The sequence below is a fragment of the Leptonotus elevatus genome, chromosome 15 (genome assembly GCF_054856555.1).
Source record: "Leptonotus elevatus isolate MCC_2025b chromosome 15, RoL_Lele_1.0, whole genome shotgun sequence".
NCBI lineage: Eukaryota > Metazoa > Chordata > Actinopteri > Syngnathiformes > Syngnathidae > Leptonotus > Leptonotus elevatus.
In genome coordinates, this window is record NC_141253.1 from 14,241,314 (window position 1) to 14,261,066 (window position 19,753).

The 19,753-nt window shown below is 40.6% G+C and overlaps 2 protein-coding genes across 4 annotated transcripts; one reads left to right on the forward strand and one right to left on the reverse strand.

Moving 5' to 3' along the window:
* The first annotated feature begins 1,075 nt into the window (after nt 1-1,075).
* On the forward strand, nt 1,076-15,347 carry LOC147162076 (uncharacterized). Of its 3 annotated transcripts, none has more exons than XM_086096847.1 (3): nt 1,076-1,502; nt 3,118-4,272; nt 12,782-15,347. In XM_086096847.1, the coding sequence occupies exons 1-3, from the start codon at nt 1,379-1,381 to the stop codon at nt 13,705-13,707; spliced, it is 2,205 nt and encodes a 734-aa protein (XP_085952973.1). In that variant the 5' UTR covers nt 1,076-1,378; the 3' UTR covers nt 13,708-15,347. The 3 variants fall into 3 exon arrangements, with proteins under 3 accessions (XP_085952973.1, XP_085952974.1, XP_085952975.1); XM_086096848.1 differs by having other exon boundaries at nt 3,118-3,600; XM_086096849.1 differs by having other exon boundaries at nt 1,347-1,502; nt 3,118-4,336; nt 13,254-15,347.
* A 3,665-nt stretch (nt 15,348-19,012) lies between these two features.
* Nucleotides 19,013-19,426, reverse strand: LOC147162077 (histone H2A). The gene has a single exon (XM_086096898.1). It carries the CDS (start codon nt 19,397-19,399, stop codon nt 19,013-19,015), a length of 387 nt encoding a protein of 128 aa, XP_085953024.1. The 5' UTR covers nt 19,400-19,426.
* Between the last annotated feature and the right edge of the window lie 327 nt (nt 19,427-19,753).

The window sequence follows — 19,753 nt, forward strand, 5'->3', positions numbered from 1 at the left end:
GTACTGGAAGCCTTGATCATATCACAGGAATCATGAAATCAGAGAATTATCAAGACAATCTAGGAAGACATGTCCTACTAAGTGTTAGACAATGGATAGACAATGGATGGATGGATGGATACAAAGGCTTTATGGCTTTATAATAACATGGTGCCCTTTTCGTTTGACCCCATTGTACTATGATGTGTGTATGTTGTTGGTTTTCACTCTTTTTGTGTTAGTACCGCTCAGTTGTATGTTTCAATTTTTCTGTAAGCCTGTAGGCTTCATTTGTTAATTAAGCAAATAAACAAACTCTCTCTATTTAGGCTCTGCTTCAAACGTCCTGGCCAGTGTGAAAGATGCTGTCTGTGACAACTTTCGGAAATCCAAAACATTCAGAATCAAACTGTTATTACACTTTTCCTTATTCGTTCTAGAAGGCAAACAACAAATCAAGCTGTAGGCTATTTCAATTTTTGTCTTCCTATTTTATAATGGAAACCAAACAAAGAGTCTTTTTTCCCCTATTTTTAATATATTTGTAAACTAGTTAATGACCAAAAAGACACTGTGCGAGGAGGGTTAAAAAAAAGGTTTGTTGGTATTTGATTATTTGAAGATTTTATTGTATGATAAGAGCTCACTTTTGTTTTAGTTTGAATGCAGAACTCTGTTTGTTGTGTGCTCAGTTTGAAATTCTCTTGTTCTGTGGATAAACATTTGGATGCTGTTGTTGTTAATAATAATAATAATAATACTACTACTACTACTACTACTACTACTAATAATAATAATAATAATAATAAAAATAATAATAATAATAATAACAATAATAACAATAATGACCGGATACAAAGCCCGTTGATCGCGCGCTGTTGACAATCGTCATAACACGTCTAGTTTACAACACTTTACAGGACCTAAACATAGTTCTTGTGTGTATAAATGCAGGTTAACAATTTTCTTGTATTCTCCAAGTGAATAAAACATTACACGTTGAATATTGACATTTTAATTCTTTGTAATGTTCCTACGTGTGTTTGGGACACACGTTTTGTCCATGTAGACTTGCCGTAGATGTCACGTGGGATAATATACTTCGTTCCTGGCTCCTTTACGTACCATACACGCTTCACTAAATAATTCGTATTCGTATGGAATTCGTACTGAACGTACTCAGACCTCGACTCTGGGCATCTGTCTCTACTTTATTGAAGTCAATTAATTACATTTCGTGTCTGGTTAAACTCGTCTCGGTTCCTCGTCAAAGCTTCTCGGCCTTGCTTAGCTTGTTTTAGCTTGCCAGCCGCAAACAAAAAAAAGACGCGTTTGTTATCGACACATCCACTGAGCAGATATTAAGTGTGAGCTCAAGTGTCATGATGATCGTGTGAAAATGTTAGCAAGAACGAAAGTCGAGTACGAAGAGGAGCTTTGTGAAGCGCAAGAAGAGAACAAGCTGCAACGTCAACTGATGGGCGCTGTTCGCAAGCAGCCTCGAGTTGTGTTGAACAGAGCAGGTTTGTCACTTACGTTTCAACAATATTCTTGTATTTACTACTAAAAGAAACCTCGACTGTAATGACAAGTTTGCATTTAAAAAAAGAGTTCACCTCATACTCCTAAATCAAAATCGTTTTTTTTTTCTAGTAGACTGGATGAATGTCATCCATGCAGGAATTTTGTTAGTTTTTTAAGCAAGCATTTATATTACTGTCCTTTATTTCTTGTTTTCGAAGACCATAATTCCACAATTAGCCATTGATATTTTGGGGGACCAGTTTTGCGAGTTTTTACAGCTAAATGGGAAATTAAGATGGTAACAATTCTGCGAGAGAAGGCAAAATATTTTTTTCTTGTTTCACCTTCGGCACTCCGTTAATGACTCTCTATTAGCAATGGATTTATTTATTTATTTTTGTCTGAGAAAATTCCGTATTGTACATTCTGTAATCTTACCGATTTGACATGTCATCATCATTGCTCTCTCTTTTTTCCTCTTTTTTTGTTTTTGTATGTGCATGTGCGGGTGTGTGTATGCAGATGTGCGTGAGTGTGAGTGTGCTCATTAATTCACCTAAAACCTATTTTAAAAATCCCATACCGTTCACCTAAACTGAATACTTCAGAATCCAGCTAGAGTCGTGAAGTTGTCAGGAGACCCGAGGATGGATCAAAGAAAAGAAAGAAAAGTGAAATCCAGCACCGACCAGACATCACCTACTACCCCCCGGGTTACCAACCAGAATCTTTCACCAACTCCAGAAACATCTAAATTCCGACAAATTAGGGAGACCTCAAGAGACTGAGAAAAGGAAGGAAGGATAGATGAAGCAGAGTTAGATGCACAGACATCAGCCTCCACGATTCATCGACGAGAGGAAGAAGCAGATTGTGTTTGAATTTCGGTAGATGCTGGTGTGGTGGATCTGGCATGCATGAAAACCTCCACCAAAGAGGGGAGCTGTCGACCCCGGCCAGGACAGAGCAAGCACAACCCCCCAGGGCACCCCAGGGCACCCCAGGGCACCCCAGGCCGCGGCAGCGCCAAGGCACAACCCCCGGGCCCCGCAGGGGCCACCGGCTGGAGAGCAAACCCAGGAGCCAGGATCGCCCCCCACCCCAACACGGCCCGCGCCCCAAGCCCAAAGCAGCAGAACGGGGCACGGCAGGCCCACCAGGCACCCCACCGGCCCACAGCCCCCGCTCCCCCCACGACCCCCTTGCGCCCCACCCACGCCCGCACCCACCACAACTCAGCCCTCGCCGCCCCCAGGCCCTCAGGTGTGTTAGTGGAAAGAAACCTGGAAAACAGGCTGGAAAGGGGCTCTCAAGGACTGAACTTGAGCACCCCTGGTCTAAAGCGTTTTAGTGGCCTCACACAGTGCTGTCCTGGCCACTGTTAATGTCCAATACTAGATTTAGTTTATTTAATTGTTTTTAAATATCCATAACAATCAGTGTTACACACGTTCAGTGATTTCCATAACAAAATACAGACAAGCCATAACATTTCCATACTCTGCTATTCTTTCACGCATGTGCCCCATTTTGTAATCTTTAGATATAAAATACACGACATCAAAGTCTTAGTAAATTGACGTTACTTAACCATGTGTGTCTTGTGTCCTGCAGATGTCAGTGAAAAATATCTCCGTCCTGAGTGGCAGGAGCCAGAGTTCCCTGGTGTAAAAGAGGAGGACTTTGAGCCTCTTCAAGTTAAAGAAGAGGAGCAGCCGCAGCCTCCCAACATAAACAAAGAGGAGAACTTGTCACCATGCATTAAAGAGGAGGAGGAGTTGACCATGACTCGTGTCCATTTGAAGACTGAATATGAAGGTCTATATGAAGAAAACAAATGGGCGGAGTCTCCAAGCAGCAGCTCAAGACAGCAAATGACAACAGAAGGTGATGAAGACCACTGTGGAGGATCCCAAGTAAACAGCTGGTTAGCTCCAATATCAGATGACTCGCCACACTATCCTCACAGTGATAACGATGAACTGTCTGAAGGTGACATGGCATGTCACACTGACAGCAAACGTTGGAAATGTCCTCAGTGTGGAATTTTTTTTGGCTACAAGTCTAAATTGAAAAGACATTTGATTGTCCACACTGGTGAGAAACCTTTTGCCTGCTCAGTTTGTGGTCTAAAATTATCTCAGAAGGGACACTTAAAAATACACACAAGAACCCACACTGGTGAGAAAACCTTTGCCTACTCAGTTTGTGGCCAGAGTTTCTCTCAGAAAGGAAGCTTAAAAAAACACACAATAACCCACACTGGCGAGAAAACTTTTGCCTGCTCAGTGTGTGGTCAAAATTTCTCTCAGAAGGGAAGCTTAAAAAGACACTCAAGAACCCACACTGGTGAGAAACCATTTGTCTGCCCAATTTGCGGTCTAAAATTCTCTGAGAAAGGACACTTAAAAAATCACACAAGAACCCACACTGGTGAGAAACCTTTTGCCTGCTCAGTTTGTGGCCAGAGTTTCTCTCAGAAGGGAAGCTTAAAAAAACACACAAGAACCCACACTGGTGAGAAACCTTTTGCCTGCTCAGTTTGTGGTCAAAATTTTGCTGAGAAGGGACACTTAAAAAATCACATAAGAACCCACACTGGTGAGAAACCTTTTGCCTGCTCATTTTGTGGCCAGAGTTTCTCTCACAAGAGAAGCTTAAAAAGTCACACAAGAACCCACACTGGAGAGAAGCCTTTTGGCTGCTCAGTTTGTGGCCAGAGTTTCTCTCAAAAGGGATGCTTCAAAAAACACACAAGAACCCACACTGGTAAGAAACCTTTTGCCTGCTCAGTTTGTGGTCAAATATTCACAAGTAAGGCCATTGCTAAAATGCACAAGTGTGCTGGTGAAAACAGCAGTGATAAAAGTTCAAATGATCTAATTTTTGAATTTACTTTTAAAAGATGGTGCAGAAATCACATGTACCGTTAAATGAACGAATGATCTGTGTAGTTGTAAAGTGCATTGTATGTGTCTTAACTTACCATATTTTATTGAATTTGTATTCGAAATGTTACCTCAACCTGACAGTGCTGCAGATTAAAATTAGTTGATGGCTATAATCTGGGATGTTCACATGTAAATGCCGATAGAGATCCGGACATCACATAACTATTTATCTGAACACGCCCCCTGTGGCAGGAAGGTACCAGCACTGTATTAATGTACTACAATTGACGAGAAGGGCTAAAACTGGCGTTTTTCCATCAATTTTCCGCCCAAGAACATTGACAGTGACACTCACTTTGATGAAGAGGACAGGATATACATGCGCGAGGTGGACAGGTTAGATATTATTATCTTAGCTGATGAAGTGTCAGGAGGGCTGCTACGTGCATTTACCTCTTCTCTTACACTTGTGAGTGCTTTCAAATCTGATCATAAAAGGCTTAACAAGTTTGTACAACCCGGATTTATTTCCCCTTTGTGTGGTCAAAATGCTATCGAAGCAGTTTCACGTAAGTCTTGGCAGTGTTACTTAGGTACATTAGCAATTAAGCGTCTGCTAATTTGGCCGCCGCCACGTCATTTATGCTGTAAAAACTCCTCCTTATGGTGTTGGTCTCTTATTAAATTCAACTGTGTAATATCTATAAAACCGTAGCATCACAAACAAATGAAACTGATTATTTCCCTCACACTATGCGTGTGGTAACTTTCCTGAAGGTAGAAGTTAGCATCTGCTGATTAAGCCACCATGTACAAAATATCCGATCACGTCTTTTGCCTTCATTTAAAAACTATACAATCGAGCTACATCGACACTTACCTGATTCTGTAATTGACACACCTGATAAGTGATCTCTACACAAGCAATGAGGAGTATCCTAAATCCTCAGTTTTGTTGTTCACCCTTTTTATGGCTGCTGTGATCCATTGGCTACACATTGATTCCTGTTTTGGTAGCCTGGAGAATGCTCTGACTTTTTTTTTTTTTTTTGCCTCTTTTCGTTGTGGCAGCTGGTCCACAACAGCTGTCAATCATTTTTAGTGTGGCATTTGCCGTTTACTCAAAGTGGCAGGCGTGTTTTCTATTTTGGGACGCATGACATCAACATCCGGATCTCTATTCATATGCACTGTCCCTTATATAGCATTTTTTTTAATTACTCTTTCCATGTTTAATATTAAATCTAATTACAATAAGGGCGCTGTCGGTCGAGGAAGATGTAAGACGCGTGGCAGCGGCTCCGCTGGAATTCAACTTTTTTGACACTTTATCACTACGTACCTTTTTTTCCCCACCATCTTTATTTTTTTTACGCAGCCTTAGTACTGCAGCATCCCACTTTGGGTAATTTTTTTCTGTTTTCGGGCACTTTTTGATGGCTACTCGAAGGAAAATCCAAATGGATAAACCAGTGTGGCCTGAGTCGCACTCACTGGAGCAGCCTGATGCTAACGCTAGCCTGTTGGTGAGCATGTAAGAGATGTTGGACGAAATGCGTACCGACATCCTCTGTAAGTTCGAGCTTACTATCTCAAAAAAAAAAGAGAAAAAAAAAGAAAGTTACTGGCAGCTTTGGAGCCCTTTGAAAACAGGCTCGGGGCATATGGCGAGACCATCGCGGACCTCGAGTGCTTGGCTAACGTGCATGATCCGAAGATGTCTAGTAAGTTGGCTAGTAGTAACATTAGCCAAGTAAGGGGTGGTCATTTACCGTGCCCACAAAATATATATTATATATATATATATATTATACTAAAAAAAATTGTGCCATTAAAGGAACTTTAAATTAACACATACATTTTGACACCCCTAATATGGTGCAACAGATCATCATTGATCCGTGGATCGGGCGTGATCTGAACCGACCACGGACCATTGGTTGGTTGGTTTATTATATAAAGCTGCCTTAAGGACTTTGATTTTTTTTTTTACACGACTGCCACCTCTGGACAAATGTGTAAATGCAGCCTCCATGATGCTCGTGCATGAGGCGTGCAGGCCTGTACAAAACGAGCGAACAGAAAATCCTCTGGCAAGAGGCCACTATTTACAGGCAAGCAAAGATTATTTTAGCTGATAGAATGATAGAAAGATAATAGGCAAGGCAAGTTTATTTGTCTAGCACATTCCATACACAAGGCAACTCAAATGTGCTTTACACAAGGAAATAAGCATCGGTAAACACAGTAGTTAACAGAGCAAGAAAACAAAAGTAGGTTACAAAATTTAGTAAAAGAACATACATTGACTATGTTAAACTGCAAACTTTAAAAACATTTAGCGTAAGGAAGTTTAAATAATAATAATAATAATAAAATAAAATGCATGATTTCAAACTGTTTAAAATACCTTAATCAAAGGTATGTGAAAAAAGCATTTACACTCAGGGATGATTTCACTTCTGTTGGCAGCCTATTCCATTTGTGTGCAGCATAACGGCTAAATGCAGCTTCACCATGTTTACTTTGAACTCTGGGTTCCACTAGTTGGCCCAAGTCTGTACAACTCAGAGCCCTGCTGGGTTTGTATTCAATCAGCATTTCTTGAATATATTCAGGACCCAAACCATTCAGTGATTTATAGACCAGTAGCAGAATTCTGAAATTGATTCTACAGCTGACTGGGAGCCAGTGTAAAGGCTTAAGGACTGTAGTGATATGTTCTGATCTCTTTGTTTTGGTCAGAACTGGAGCTGCAGCGTTCTGACTGAGCTGCAATTGTTCTTTTGAGAGAGTCCAGTCAGAAGACCATTACAGTAATCGAGTCTGCTTGAGATAAGACAATGATAGATCTATCTATTACTTAAACCGAAGGTCGCCTGTCAGTGGAAGTTGCACATTTAGTCGGGTCTCACAGAGCGCGATATTTACTTAAGTTTGAGATCGCTAGTTTGCAAACAGCCCCTTACCGTCTGTCGCCTGCTGTTTTTGCCAAGTTAATCAAATTGCCGACTTTGCCGGAATTCACAGCGCACGAGCATTTTGACTACATTATGTAGTCTCTTCTCCTTACACCAGGGCTTATTCAAAAGCTTGTATCCATCTCTCTCTATCCCCCTCTCTCCATCCCTCTCCCTATCCCTCTCTCTCCATATCCATCTCTCTCCATCTCTCTATCTATCCATCTTCATCTATCCATCTGGAATTGGAATGTACTAAATTGTGATCCTAGTTTAATAATAATAATAATAATAATAATAATAATAATAATAATAATAATAATAATAATAATAATAATAATAGTGGATCAGAATTATATAGTGCTTTTTTTGGACACTCAAAGATGCTTCACAATGAATACATTATTCGTGCACTCACACATTCACACTCTGGTGGGGTTAGCAACCGGGGATGGCGAGATCCGGTCCACAAGGGCTGGTGTCCTGCAGGTTTTGGATATTTCCCTTCTTCAACACAGCTGATTCATAATCAGCTCATCAGCAAGCTCTGCATACGTCTGATAACGAGCCTGTTAATTGGAATCAGCTGCAGTTCAAGTAGGGAAACCTCTAAAACCTGCAGTACTCCGGCCCTCGAGGACCGCAGTTTGCCATCCCTGGACTTAGCTACTTAAGTAGCCACAGCTGCCCAACGGCAGGCTGACGGAAACGTGGCTATCAGTGTGCCCGTCCGACCACCACCAAACATTCACACCTTTCAGACACTAGTGTAAGTGGCACTGGAGGCAATGTAGGTAAAGTGTCTTGCCCAAGAACACGACACATGACTCGGGGACAGCGGGGATTAAACAGCCAACCTTCCGGTTACTGGACGACGACCTGAGCTCCGGCCGCCACATTTCAAACCATCTATTAGCCTCCAAAACCAGATTTTGTTTTAAAAGAGAAATGTGAGAGACACTTGCCAATTCTATGTCAATTGAACCTTCACCAACTAATTGGTTTGTTCAGCAAGTTTATGGGAACTACAGATGTGGAAAATGTGCACATTGTGCCAACATAATTGAAATCATCCCCATTTGGGTGAAAAATACAGGATAAAATAATGTATTAATTGTCATTCCACACGTTATTTATGTACTTATTTCCCATGTAGCATGATGAATAGTACAGGCCAAACATTTGGACACACTTTCTTATTCAATGCATTTGCTTTATTCTCATGACTGGGTAGATTTTCACTGAAGGCATCAAAACTATGTATGAACTGATGTGGAGTTATTTACTTAACTGAAAAAAAGTGAAATAACTGAGACATGTTTTATATCATAGATTCTTGCAAAATAGCCATCCATTGCTTTGATTACTTTTTTTTGCATACTCTTGGCATTCTTACCTCTGGGAACTCCTTAAAGACTGTTGGAAAACCCTTTCAGGTGACTACCTTTTGAAGCTCATATTTTATTATTTTCTCCTTTTGTTAGGTACATAACTCCGCATATGTTTGTTAGTTGTCATAGTTGTTACCATAGTTTTGATGCCTTCAATGATAATCTACAATGTAGATAGCCATGAAAATAAAGCAAATGTATGGAAAGAGAAGGTGTGTCCAAACGTTTGGCCTGTGCTTTGTTGACCAAAAAAGCTAAATTTAAAATTGTGGATTGCGGAGCATAAAGCAGCCATTAGAAATAATTATTTAGATTATGCTATTGTCAGATATTAGGGCTGAATGGGAAAAAAAAATGATTTTGATTTTTTTTTACAAATATTATTTCGATTAAATTTTCTTCACATTCAGCTTTTTATTCATAATGTACAGTAACGTTTCCAAACATGACTGAAAAAGATTCACCATCAAAATATTAAAAGCTATTACCAGTACTCAAATAATGCAAGAACACAAAAGAGGTTGCGTGAGAGAGGTAGTCCTTTAAAATGGTTCAAGTTAAGGCAAGATCTACAGTACTACTTGGCGCCATGTTTAAATATGCAATTATGGGTAAGTCTATGTAACCAAAAACATGTTATTTGTAAATAAATGTTATATATGTAAATAAATATCTTCCCCATACTCACATATTTTTGCTCTAGTCTGAACTGCTTCAACTAGAGACTGAGGGCTTTGTGATATAGCGTGAAATACATAACATGATATTAACTCTTTTGGTCTTTTTACTATACTGATGAGTGTAAAAAGTGTAAAAATCTTAATGGGAGTATTTCAGATAAGGGTAATTGTGAAAAGTTAATATTTTTGTTAAAAAAGGGTCAGAAAGTATAATTCATTCTTCTCTCCGTTTCTCATTCAAATCGTGCGGTTTTATGTAAACGTGTCTGACTTTTATGTACGTAATGAAATCTATTCAACAATTAAAAAACACTGATTACAAAAATAACAATAATTTTTAGCCCTATGAGGTATTTGCCATGGAGAAGGTGGGACCTCTGACTTCTGTGTGTCACTGTGCTGTTTCCGGTTGCTGTTTACGACGTGTGGGTTACGTTGGGTCGCTTGGGCTTTCGCCCTTGCGTTCCCATCAATGGGTGCGAGTGTGTATTGTGTCTGTCTCAGTTCTCCGAAGCATTTCAGAGAGCTGAGATGCACTGCGCGCTTGTGCCCATCGGTGGGAGCGCGCGGTTGGGAAGCGCAGGGGTGGGGTTGCGAGTGTTGGGACGCGGCCTGCATGTCGCAGCAGTGGCCAGAAACGGCGTCGGTGTGTGACTTGCGGAAGTCGGAAGTCCGTGGCATCTACCTCATTACTGTCTAGATCTCATAACTCAGTGACGGAAAAGAGCGCAAATACAAGCAAATAACTTGCTGATATTAATTTACTTTGGACCTCAAGCGTGCTCAGTTGTTCGTACCTGTGCTAAAAAGCTAGTGTATCCGTCATCTAATTTTCTGTCTGGAATATGTATTAATTGTAGTACAAATGTTCTGTTCATAGCTACTGGCTCGGTGCCTTAACGCAGTTCTTACCAGACTTGAAAAGTCTAATGTACGCCCAAGCACTTATTTTGTGTCATTCCCAACTCTGCATTTCATATGAGCAATTAGCATGCTAAGCGACTGCCCGTTTGCCTTTGGTGAAAGCTCTACTTTTAGTAGCAGTTTATTTGTCACCATGGAGGAGAGGATCTGCACCACGCAGCTCGTTGCTGTTACTGCATAAGGACTTATTATTAGTCTGTCCGTTCTGTCAAGCAGTGGCGAAAGAAAGTACCTACGGGTAATTGGACAACAGCGTGACGTAGACGCGGTGCTTTTTATTTTTATTTTTTATTAACCATTTCGGAGCTGGCTAGTGTAGTAATGTGGTTTTGTCTTTGCTACATTGTGGGGCCCATACACGCGCGTTTTTACAGGTTTAACTACCATTGTGGGGACATTTTGGTGGTCCCCACAAGTTCAGACCTCTTTTTGAGGGTCAAGGTTTGGTTTAAAGTTTAGGGTGGTTTGGATTTGGGTTATGGTTGATATTAGGGTAAGGCATGGCGGTAGGCAATCATTTTTGATGGTTGGGGTTAGGGGAATGGGCTAGGAATGCATCATGTCAATGAGATGTCCCCACGATGATGCAAAGAGTTTGTGTGTGTGTGTGTGTGTGCGGGCGTGCGTGTGTGTGTACTGTGTCATGCCACTGATTGGTGAACTTGGGGGATAAGAGCCCCTTTAAAAAACAAAACAAAAACGCAGCTTTGACGATGCCGAAACCGCACTGTCTGAGATCGCAATTTAGGTCTCAAAACGATATATCATTCAGCCCGACCAGACATTATAAAGATGAAAATCATGGTTCTGCAGCTTCCCTTCGATTTATTGTTATTGAAAGAGTAGTGTCTAATCCGAAAGGTGGCAACATCATCAAACAGCTTCTGAGAAGAGAAGCTTTTTGGATTCATGAACTATCCACTGTTGAACCTCTTGGAAATAATGATTCACAGGATTTGAGTTGATTCCTATAATGTTTTTAATGCCTTCAATGGTGAATGGATAACTGTGTTATTGTTGCTTGTTTTTGTGTATTGGGGGGGAAGAAAGTCATGTAATCTGTAGCATTGAAGCACACCTGTGAATGACTGTCAGATTTGAGGTGAACCTGATGATACTGGACACGAAATGCGTTTTTTCCCTCGAATAAATTCAATGAGTGAAGCCCTGTCAGTGTGCGGGGGATTCTTTTTTTCTGGTTTCCATACACGAGCTTCTGCTGCCTACCAGCACCTGCCCACTGGCGGATGTGCAAAGACATTTTCTCCCTTGTTATATTTTCTTCAGTTTTGTAAGCAAACATATCTTATCACTGTCCTTTATATCCTCTTTAATAAGACCCTAATTCCAGATTTAGCCATTGATTTTTTTCCCACCAGTGTTGTGAGTTTTGACAGCTAAATGTGAAATTAGGATGGTAACAATTTTGCGTGAGAAGGCAAAATATATTTTTCTTGTGTTTCATCTTCGGCACTCTGTTAATGACTCGCTATTAGCAATGGCTTTTTTTCCCTTCTTTTTTTTTTTAAATTAAAACAATTAGATTTCAGATTCATTAAACTTAGTCTTTAAAAAGTTAATATAGTTAAAAGCTAATATTCTGTCAAAAGACAGTTTCTTGCTTTTGAAATAATTGTTGGTCGACTGTATAACGTGGATGTGACAATTTATTTATTAAAAATGTTTTTAGCTTTCCATGTAATTCATTAATGACAGGGTTTTTCCTGGCTCAAAATTAGGCATAGGTGGTATCATGCTGACTGTGATGGGTGACTACCGATACCAGGTATCGTGCCAATAAGTCTGACTTTAAGGTATCGTACTCGCGGCAGTGACCTATACCATTAATGACCGCCCTCCTGCAGTCATTTTAAGATGAGGGCCTTGAAATGGGAAATTATATGACTACAAAGTTGCCATTAGTTTTTGCCTTTTTTTTTTTACTACAATCATTAAAAATGCATCCACTACATCCAGTACATATTAAATTGTAAATATAGTTCAGCATTGTTGTAAAACACTATTGTGTTTATTGTATACTGTATACTGTGTTTTTATGAATTTGGTGATGGCTGGAGTGCGCGACTTCTGGCACACAACCAGGAAATGGGCGTGTTGCAACGGTTCAGTTTTATTCTTCGGTAAAAACGCTAAATGAAATTGTACTGACTAGAGTCTAAAGCGTTTTAGTGCCCCTACACAGTGCCGTACTGGCCACCGATTATGTCCGATAGTGGATTTCTAATATCTATAATAATCAGTGTTACAGGTGTTCATTGAGTTCCATAACAAAATACAGACAATCCATAATATTTGCAAGCTCTGTTATTCTTTCACTTGTGCCCCATTTTATAATATAAAATATAAAATACACAACATCAATGTCTCAACAAATTGACTTTACCAAACAATGTGTGTCTTGTGTCCTGCAGATGTCAGTGAAAAATATATTTGTCTTGAGCGGCAGGAGCCAGAGTTCCCCGGCGTAAAAAAGGAGGATGTTGAGCCTCTTCAATTTAAAGAAGAGGTGCAGCCACAGTCTCCCAACATAAAAAAAAAGAACTTGCCGCCATGCATTAAAGAGGAGGATTTCACAGAGTTGCCCGTGACTGGTGTCCATTTGAAGACTGAAGATGAAAGTCATTATAAAGAAAACAAATTGGCGGAGCCTCCAAGCAGCAGCTCAAGACAACAAATGACAACAGAAAGCGATGAAGACCACCATGGAGGATCACAAGCAGACAGCCTGTTAACTCCATTATCAGACGGTGACGACTCGTCACACTCTCCTCACACTGATGACGATGAACAGTCTAAAGGTGATATGACATGTCACACTGACAGCAAACGTTGGAAATGTTCTCAGTGTGGAAAAACATTTGGCTACAAATCTAAATTGAAAAGACATGTGATTGTCCACACTGGTGAGAAACCTTTTGCCTGCTCAGTTTGTGGTCTAAAATTCTCTCAGAAAGGATACTTAAAAACACACACAAGAACCCACACTGGTGAGGAAAATTTTGCTTGCTCAGTTTGTGGTCGAAGTTTCTCTCACAAGGGAAGCTTAAAACAACACACAAGAACCCACACTGGTGAGAAACCTTTTGCCTGCTTAGTTTGTGGTCGAAGTTTCTCTCACAAGGGAAGCTTAAAAAGACACACAAGAACCCACACCGGTGATAAACCATTTGCCTGCTCAGTTTGCGGTCTAAAATTCTCTGAGAGGGGAAACTTAAAAAAACACACAAGAACCCACGTTGGTGAGAAACCTTTTGCCTGCTCAGTTTGTGGTCAAATATTCCCAAGTAAGGCCAATGCTAAGGTGCACAAGTGTGTTGGTGAAAACAGCAGTGATTAATGAAGTTTCATATGATCAAATTTTAAAATCTAATTTATATTTAAAAGATGGTGCAGAAATCGCATGTACCGCTGAATGAATGAATGAATGATCTGTGTACTTCTAAAGTGTATTGTATGTATCTTAATTTACTGTGTTTTATTGAATTTGTATTTGAAATGTTACATCAACCTGACATAACGCTGTAGATTAAAATTAGTTGATGACTATAATCTGGGATGTTTACATCTAAATGTCCTTAGAGATTTGGACGTCACGTGATTTCTTTGAACACACCCCCTGTGGCAGGCACGTACCGGCACCGCGTTATTGGACTACATTGACGTGGAGGGATAAAAGTAGCGTTTATCTGTCAACTTTCCGCCCAAGAGCATTGACACTAACTTTGATGAAAAGGACATGAATATACATGCGTGAGGTGGACAGGTTGGATGAAATTAGCACTGCGTGTCAGGAGGGCTTTTTTTTCCAACTCGGCGACGCTACTACGTGGAATTACTTGTAATTACTGTACTCTCTTACACCGGTGAGTGCTTTCAAATCTGATCATACAAAGTCTTTACAAATTTTTACAACCCAGATTTATTTCCCATTTATGTTTATTCAGAATGCTATCGAAGTTAGCAGTTTTATGCAAGTCTTGCAGTGTTATTTAGATACGCTAGCAACTTTGTATCTGCCTTATAAAAAATATTATTTATGGTTTGGTCAGTTATTAAATTAAACTGTGTAATATCTATTAAACCGTAGCAGCACAAACAAATGAAACGGATTATTTCCCTCACACTATGCGTGTGGTAACTTTCTTGAAGCTAGAAGTTAGCATCTGCTGATTCAGCCACCCTGTACAAAGTGCCCGATCACGTCTTTTGCCTTCATTTAATAACTATTGAAATTAATTAATTAATTAATTATAACTGTTTGATTTATAATATTACTATTTAGAAGTGGACAAAATTGCTTTAATTTACTCAGTATGTCTCTGTGGGGGAATTTAAGATGAAGAGGGTTTTTTTCTCTTCACAGTACTGAGAGCAGAGCGAATGTGTTAATTAGATCTCTTTGTTTAAACTTGGCGTCAGCAGGTCTGCTTTGAAAAACAAACTCAAATTCTTATCTGATCTTTGCAAAATAACATTGTGATCAGGGGGAAGGGACATGTAGGTCTGCTCTGAAAACAACATCATTGTAGGAGGGGGAAGTTTGGTGAGTGTATTGATGTATCATGTGACTCTGGGAAGGAGAAGAACGGCTGAGGATTGGACGAAGAAGACGGGGAGGGGTTTGAAGAATCAGGGGAGGATACTAGTGATTTGCTCGGAGGAGGAAGGTCCATGTGTCCATAAGCTTATGTAAAATAAATCCTGATTTTACCGATCTCATTGTCTGAGTTTGATAATCAACATTGTGAACACGGGAAAACAAAAAAATTGTTTTTCTAACACTATACAATCGGGCTACATCTACACTTACCTGATTCAGTAATTGACTCACCTGATATGAACTGAACTCTACACAAGCAATGAGGAGGATCCCAAATCCTCCGTTTTGTTATTCACCCTTTTTATGGCTGCTGTGATCCATTGGCTACGCATTGATTCTTCTTTTGGTAGTCTGGAGAATGCTTGATCCTTTTTTTTTTTTTTGCCTCTTCTTGTTGTGGCAGCTGGTCCACAACAATTCTTATATGTTGTGTTTTTCTATGAATAAATAAAGTAAAAAAGAAAGTGTGTGTGTGGGGGGGTCTTTTTGTTTGACTTGCAGATCAACCATGGTTTTTTTTCACCTTAGCGCCAAGTGTTCTCCTTTGCATTATATTGCCGTCATCTGGCAATGACCCTATCCACCCCGTCAATGGTGTCCAGCGGGTGTGCTATTAAATTCATTAGCTTCAACTGTAAAGGGCTCAATAGCCCAATTAAACCAAGTAAAATACTGCACCACATCCACCACCTTGGTGCCCAAGTGACCTTTTCGCAAGACTCGTCTCAAATTAAATTGAAGAAGGGAAGGGATGATTCAAAACACTCCGTCCGCACCTTTTTTTTATTTTTTAATGAGGACTGTTAACTTTATTTCACAACAAATTGACCTTTTTTTATGGTTGTTAACACAACACTTGACATGTCGGCTTCAGTACTATGGAAGACCTTGAAGGCATATATGTTAAAGGTGAGATAATTTCTGTCACAGTGGGTGTGAGTGGTTGTTCAACCCAAATGTGGGGAAACACAGCAGGGAGTCAGGAAAAAAGGGCAAGGTGAGGATCTTTATTGAAACAAGAGAGTAGGGTAAGTAGGCTGGTCGCCATGACTGGGCGTTGACGAGAGTAGGCTGGTATGTCAGCTGGTGGCGGTAAACTACTTATGTAGCAACAGCTGCCCTGGGGCAGGCTGACGGAAGTGTGGCTGCCAGTGTGCGCCTACGGCCCTTCCGATCACCACCAAACATTCGCACCTTGTGTGTGAAGTGCGCCTTGCCCAAGGACACAATGACACATGACTTGGGGAGAGTGGGGATCAAGCAGCCAACCTTCCGGTTACTACATGACCATCTATACACCCTGAGCCACGGCTGCCACATTGTACCAATATATTCTTACTGGGTGGCCTCACATCTAAAACATCTTAATGATTTATCCATCCATCCATTTTCTTTACCGCTTAGTCCTCACAAGGGTTGCGGGGGGCGCTGGAGCCTATCCCAGCTGGCTTCGGGCAGTAGGCGGGGTACACCCTGAACTGGTTGCCAGCCAATCACAGGGCACACAGAGACAAACAACCATCCACACTCACAATCACACCTAGGGACAACTTTGACTGTTCAATTAACTTTTTTTTTAATGTCCATACATACACCAAGATATTTTGGGAAGCATTTCGACGCTGGATTTCTGAGGACCGTGATTTACCCACATTAAAATTTAAGGATATTAAATTTGGGACGATACTGCAAACAGGTAAATAATGCCCAACACTTTGATAATAATGGCAAAACAGTTTATTCATAGATATAGGTTTAATAAATGTCAATCTGGCTGGCGAGGTTAATTTGGAGATGGATTGTGACGGAACACTATTCACCGTCTTCAAACGTTACGCTGTCGCCATCTTCTGGTCAGTGTAAGAGATGATGTCAGTGACAACTTCCGGGAATCCAAAACAAATAAACTAGGCTAAAGTCTACATTGGCGACATGCATCTTCTGTGAACATGAGGTCGCAAGCATGACGTCACAAATATGCGACACTACCATAGGAGAGGGGAGGGGTTGAGGACTTGAGCCACAACAGATGGACCAAAGTTGCATGTCTATTATTATCAGCGGATTTCTTTATTATCTGGTTTATCTGTATGTCAAATTGGCTGATAATTGCCAATAGTTATCTGCCACCGATATCGCGCATTCCTGTTAAAAAGTATATTTAACGTTAATATAAGCCACTTTAATATGCACAGTTTTAACATAAAGATCACACATTTTGGTGGGTTTGGGCGATATGGCCAAAAAATAAATGTTCTTTTTTTCCCCCCTGTCATTCTAATCTAGACAATTATGATTTTAATTAAATGAATAAATCCAACAAACATGTATTTAAAAGTTTGATTGATTCAAAAATAAATCCTGTGCAAAATGTTCTGACAACAATAATCAGCATTTCAAACGACCTGTTGCATAGTTCACTCAGCCCTTTGTTTGCAGAATCATTTTTACACTGGTACAAATGACCGATTATATGTAGAAAATTACCTCTGAATGATGAAGAGACAGAAACAATGGCTGCAATGTAAGGTTCAGTTTGCAAAATACAAAATGTCTGCAGCTGAACTGTACACCTTTCAAATCCTGCTGACTCATGCTCACGAATACACGATACAAGTAATGTGTGCAACTAATGTAAAAAGATGTATCCATCTATTTTATTGTACATTTGCTTCCTTTAAAACAGTACACCGGGCTCTACTCGGTTGTCACAGAATAAACAAAAAAGTTTATAAAACAAGTCAGCATAGAATTCTTTGATGTATCACTGTATAGCAAGTGCCATTATAAAAATAAAAAAAACTCTTCATAATTAATTAAAAAGTTAGTTTTTGTATTGAATAGTTTAGTATATTTCCTCCTATCTAAATTAGATTGCTTATGAATAGTGAAGTGACGTTCATGAACGAATCGAGTCTTTTGAATGGCTCGTCAATGTGAACGATGGGAACAGTCTTTATAGAGAGACGTTCAACTTTAAGTATAACATTGCTGATTTCAAGTAATGTTAAAAAGCATAAAAGAGCCAGTCTTTTGAATACTGACGTGTATTCATTTAATTATAACTGATTTATAATATTACTATTTAGAAGTGGACATGACTGCTTTAATTTACTCAGTATGTCTCTGTGTGAGAATTCGAGGTCATGTGGGGGGTTGAAGCGAATGTGTTAATTAGATTCCTTTGTCTTTTACAAACCGGTTGAGCAGGAGGGGGTTTAGTGACATATTTTCTTGCTCTGAAAACAACGTAAATCTTTATCTTGTGAGGTGAGGGGGAGCACTTCGGTGATGTGTATTGATGTATCATGTGACTGTCTGAGAAGGAGAGGATTGGCAGAAGAAGGCGGGGAGGGGTTTGAAGAGTCACGGAAGAATACTAGTGCCTGGAACTGGGGGAGGAGCCACACACACGGGGGAGAGAATGGCGGCGTTTGGCCATCTCATGTGTCCATAAGCTTATGTAAAAATAAATCCCGATTTCACCGATCTCATTGTCTGAGTTTGATAATCAACATTATGAACACGGGAAACAAAGAACGATTTTCCAACAATACCTCTTTTAAGTGAACGATTCTCCTGTCAAATAGCCATAAATCCCAACACTACTTGTTAAGTTTGTACAGTAATATACAGATAATGCTTTCAACTAGATGATGTGTTTTGTAAAACAAGCAATGTGCATCTCATGTACACTTAACCACACGAGCGCATGTTATCGATGACGTACAAAATGGCTATTGTCATTGGAAAAAAGTACACACCAAAAAAACATCCTAAGTAACCTCAAGTATTCAGAGTTCAGTCGGGCAATGAATCTACGTTGTACAAATGTACACCCAGACGAGTAATTGCCTTTCAAAATAAGAGAATGAAAGTGTCATACTTTTATATGAAGATGAAATATATTGGCTTATTCATTGTTTGCTTTTGTATAGATCATCGGTACAACACAATTATTTAAGAGAGTATGCTCTTTAAAGGAAGTAGTGTGTGGCTCTTAAAAGAGCCGTTTTGGTGTTTCAGATGTCTGCTTGTAGTTTTACTTGGACTTGGCTGCCTTCTCGGTCTTCTTGGGCAGAAGCACAGCCTGGATGTTGGGCAACACGCCGCCCTGGGCGATGGTGACTCCGCCAAGGAGCTTGTTGAGCTCCTCGTCGTTGCGGACCGCCAGCTGCAGGTGACGGGGGATGATCCTTGTCTTCTTGTTGTCGCGGGCTGCGTTGCCTGCCAACTCCAAGATCTCAGCGGTCAAGTACTCCAGCACGGCCGCCAGGTAGACGGGGGCGCCGGCACCGACGCGCTGGGCGTAGTTGCCTTTACGCAGCAGTCTGTGAACACGACCGACCGGGAACTGGAGTCCGGCGCGGGAGGAACGAGTCTTGGCCTTTGCCCTGGCTTTGCCGCCGGTCTTTCCTCTGCCGCTCATCTTGATTTGTCTTTCTGGAGTGGAAACTCGAAGAAAACTGTACCCTTCGACGGAACAAGTCCTGCTTTAATAGCTTCTAAATGCGCGCGATGTTTTGAGTCAGGCCAACCAGGGAAGAGGTTTTCAGCGCGGAGAGGAACTTTGCATTTTGGCGGCCAGTTTGAACACAATTCCCTCCAATTGGCAGCGAGCCTTGTGGCAGGAGGTCTGTCTTCCAGGCGGGGCTGAGCTCAAGCAGGATCTGCGCACCAATCAGCATGCGCCGGTCTGAGCGCGCGTCACTCCTGCGCAGTCGAACCAGGCGGTTAAAAGCCACTTGCGTGTCACCTTCACATCACTAGGTTACTTTAGGAG

What these genes read in the sequence shown, in the direction of transcription:
- LOC147162076 (XM_086096847.1), top strand. Translation starts at nt 1,379, where the DNA reads ATGTTAGCAAGAACGAAAGTCGAGTACGAAGAGGAGCTTTGTGAAGCG. An exon ending in AGTTGTGTTGAACAGAGCAG is followed by an intron (nt 1,503 to 3,117) that starts GTTTGTCACTTA and finishes TGTGTCCTGCAG; the next exon opens with ATGTCAGTGAAAAATATCTC. An exon ending in ACACACAAGAACCCACACTG is followed by an intron (nt 4,273 to 12,781) that starts GTAAGAAACCTT and finishes TGTGTCCTGCAG; the next exon opens with ATGTCAGTGAAAAATATATT.
- LOC147162077 (XM_086096898.1), bottom strand. Translation starts at nt 19,399, where the DNA reads ATGAGCGGCAGAGGAAAGACCGGCGGCAAAGCCAGGGCAAAGGCCAAG.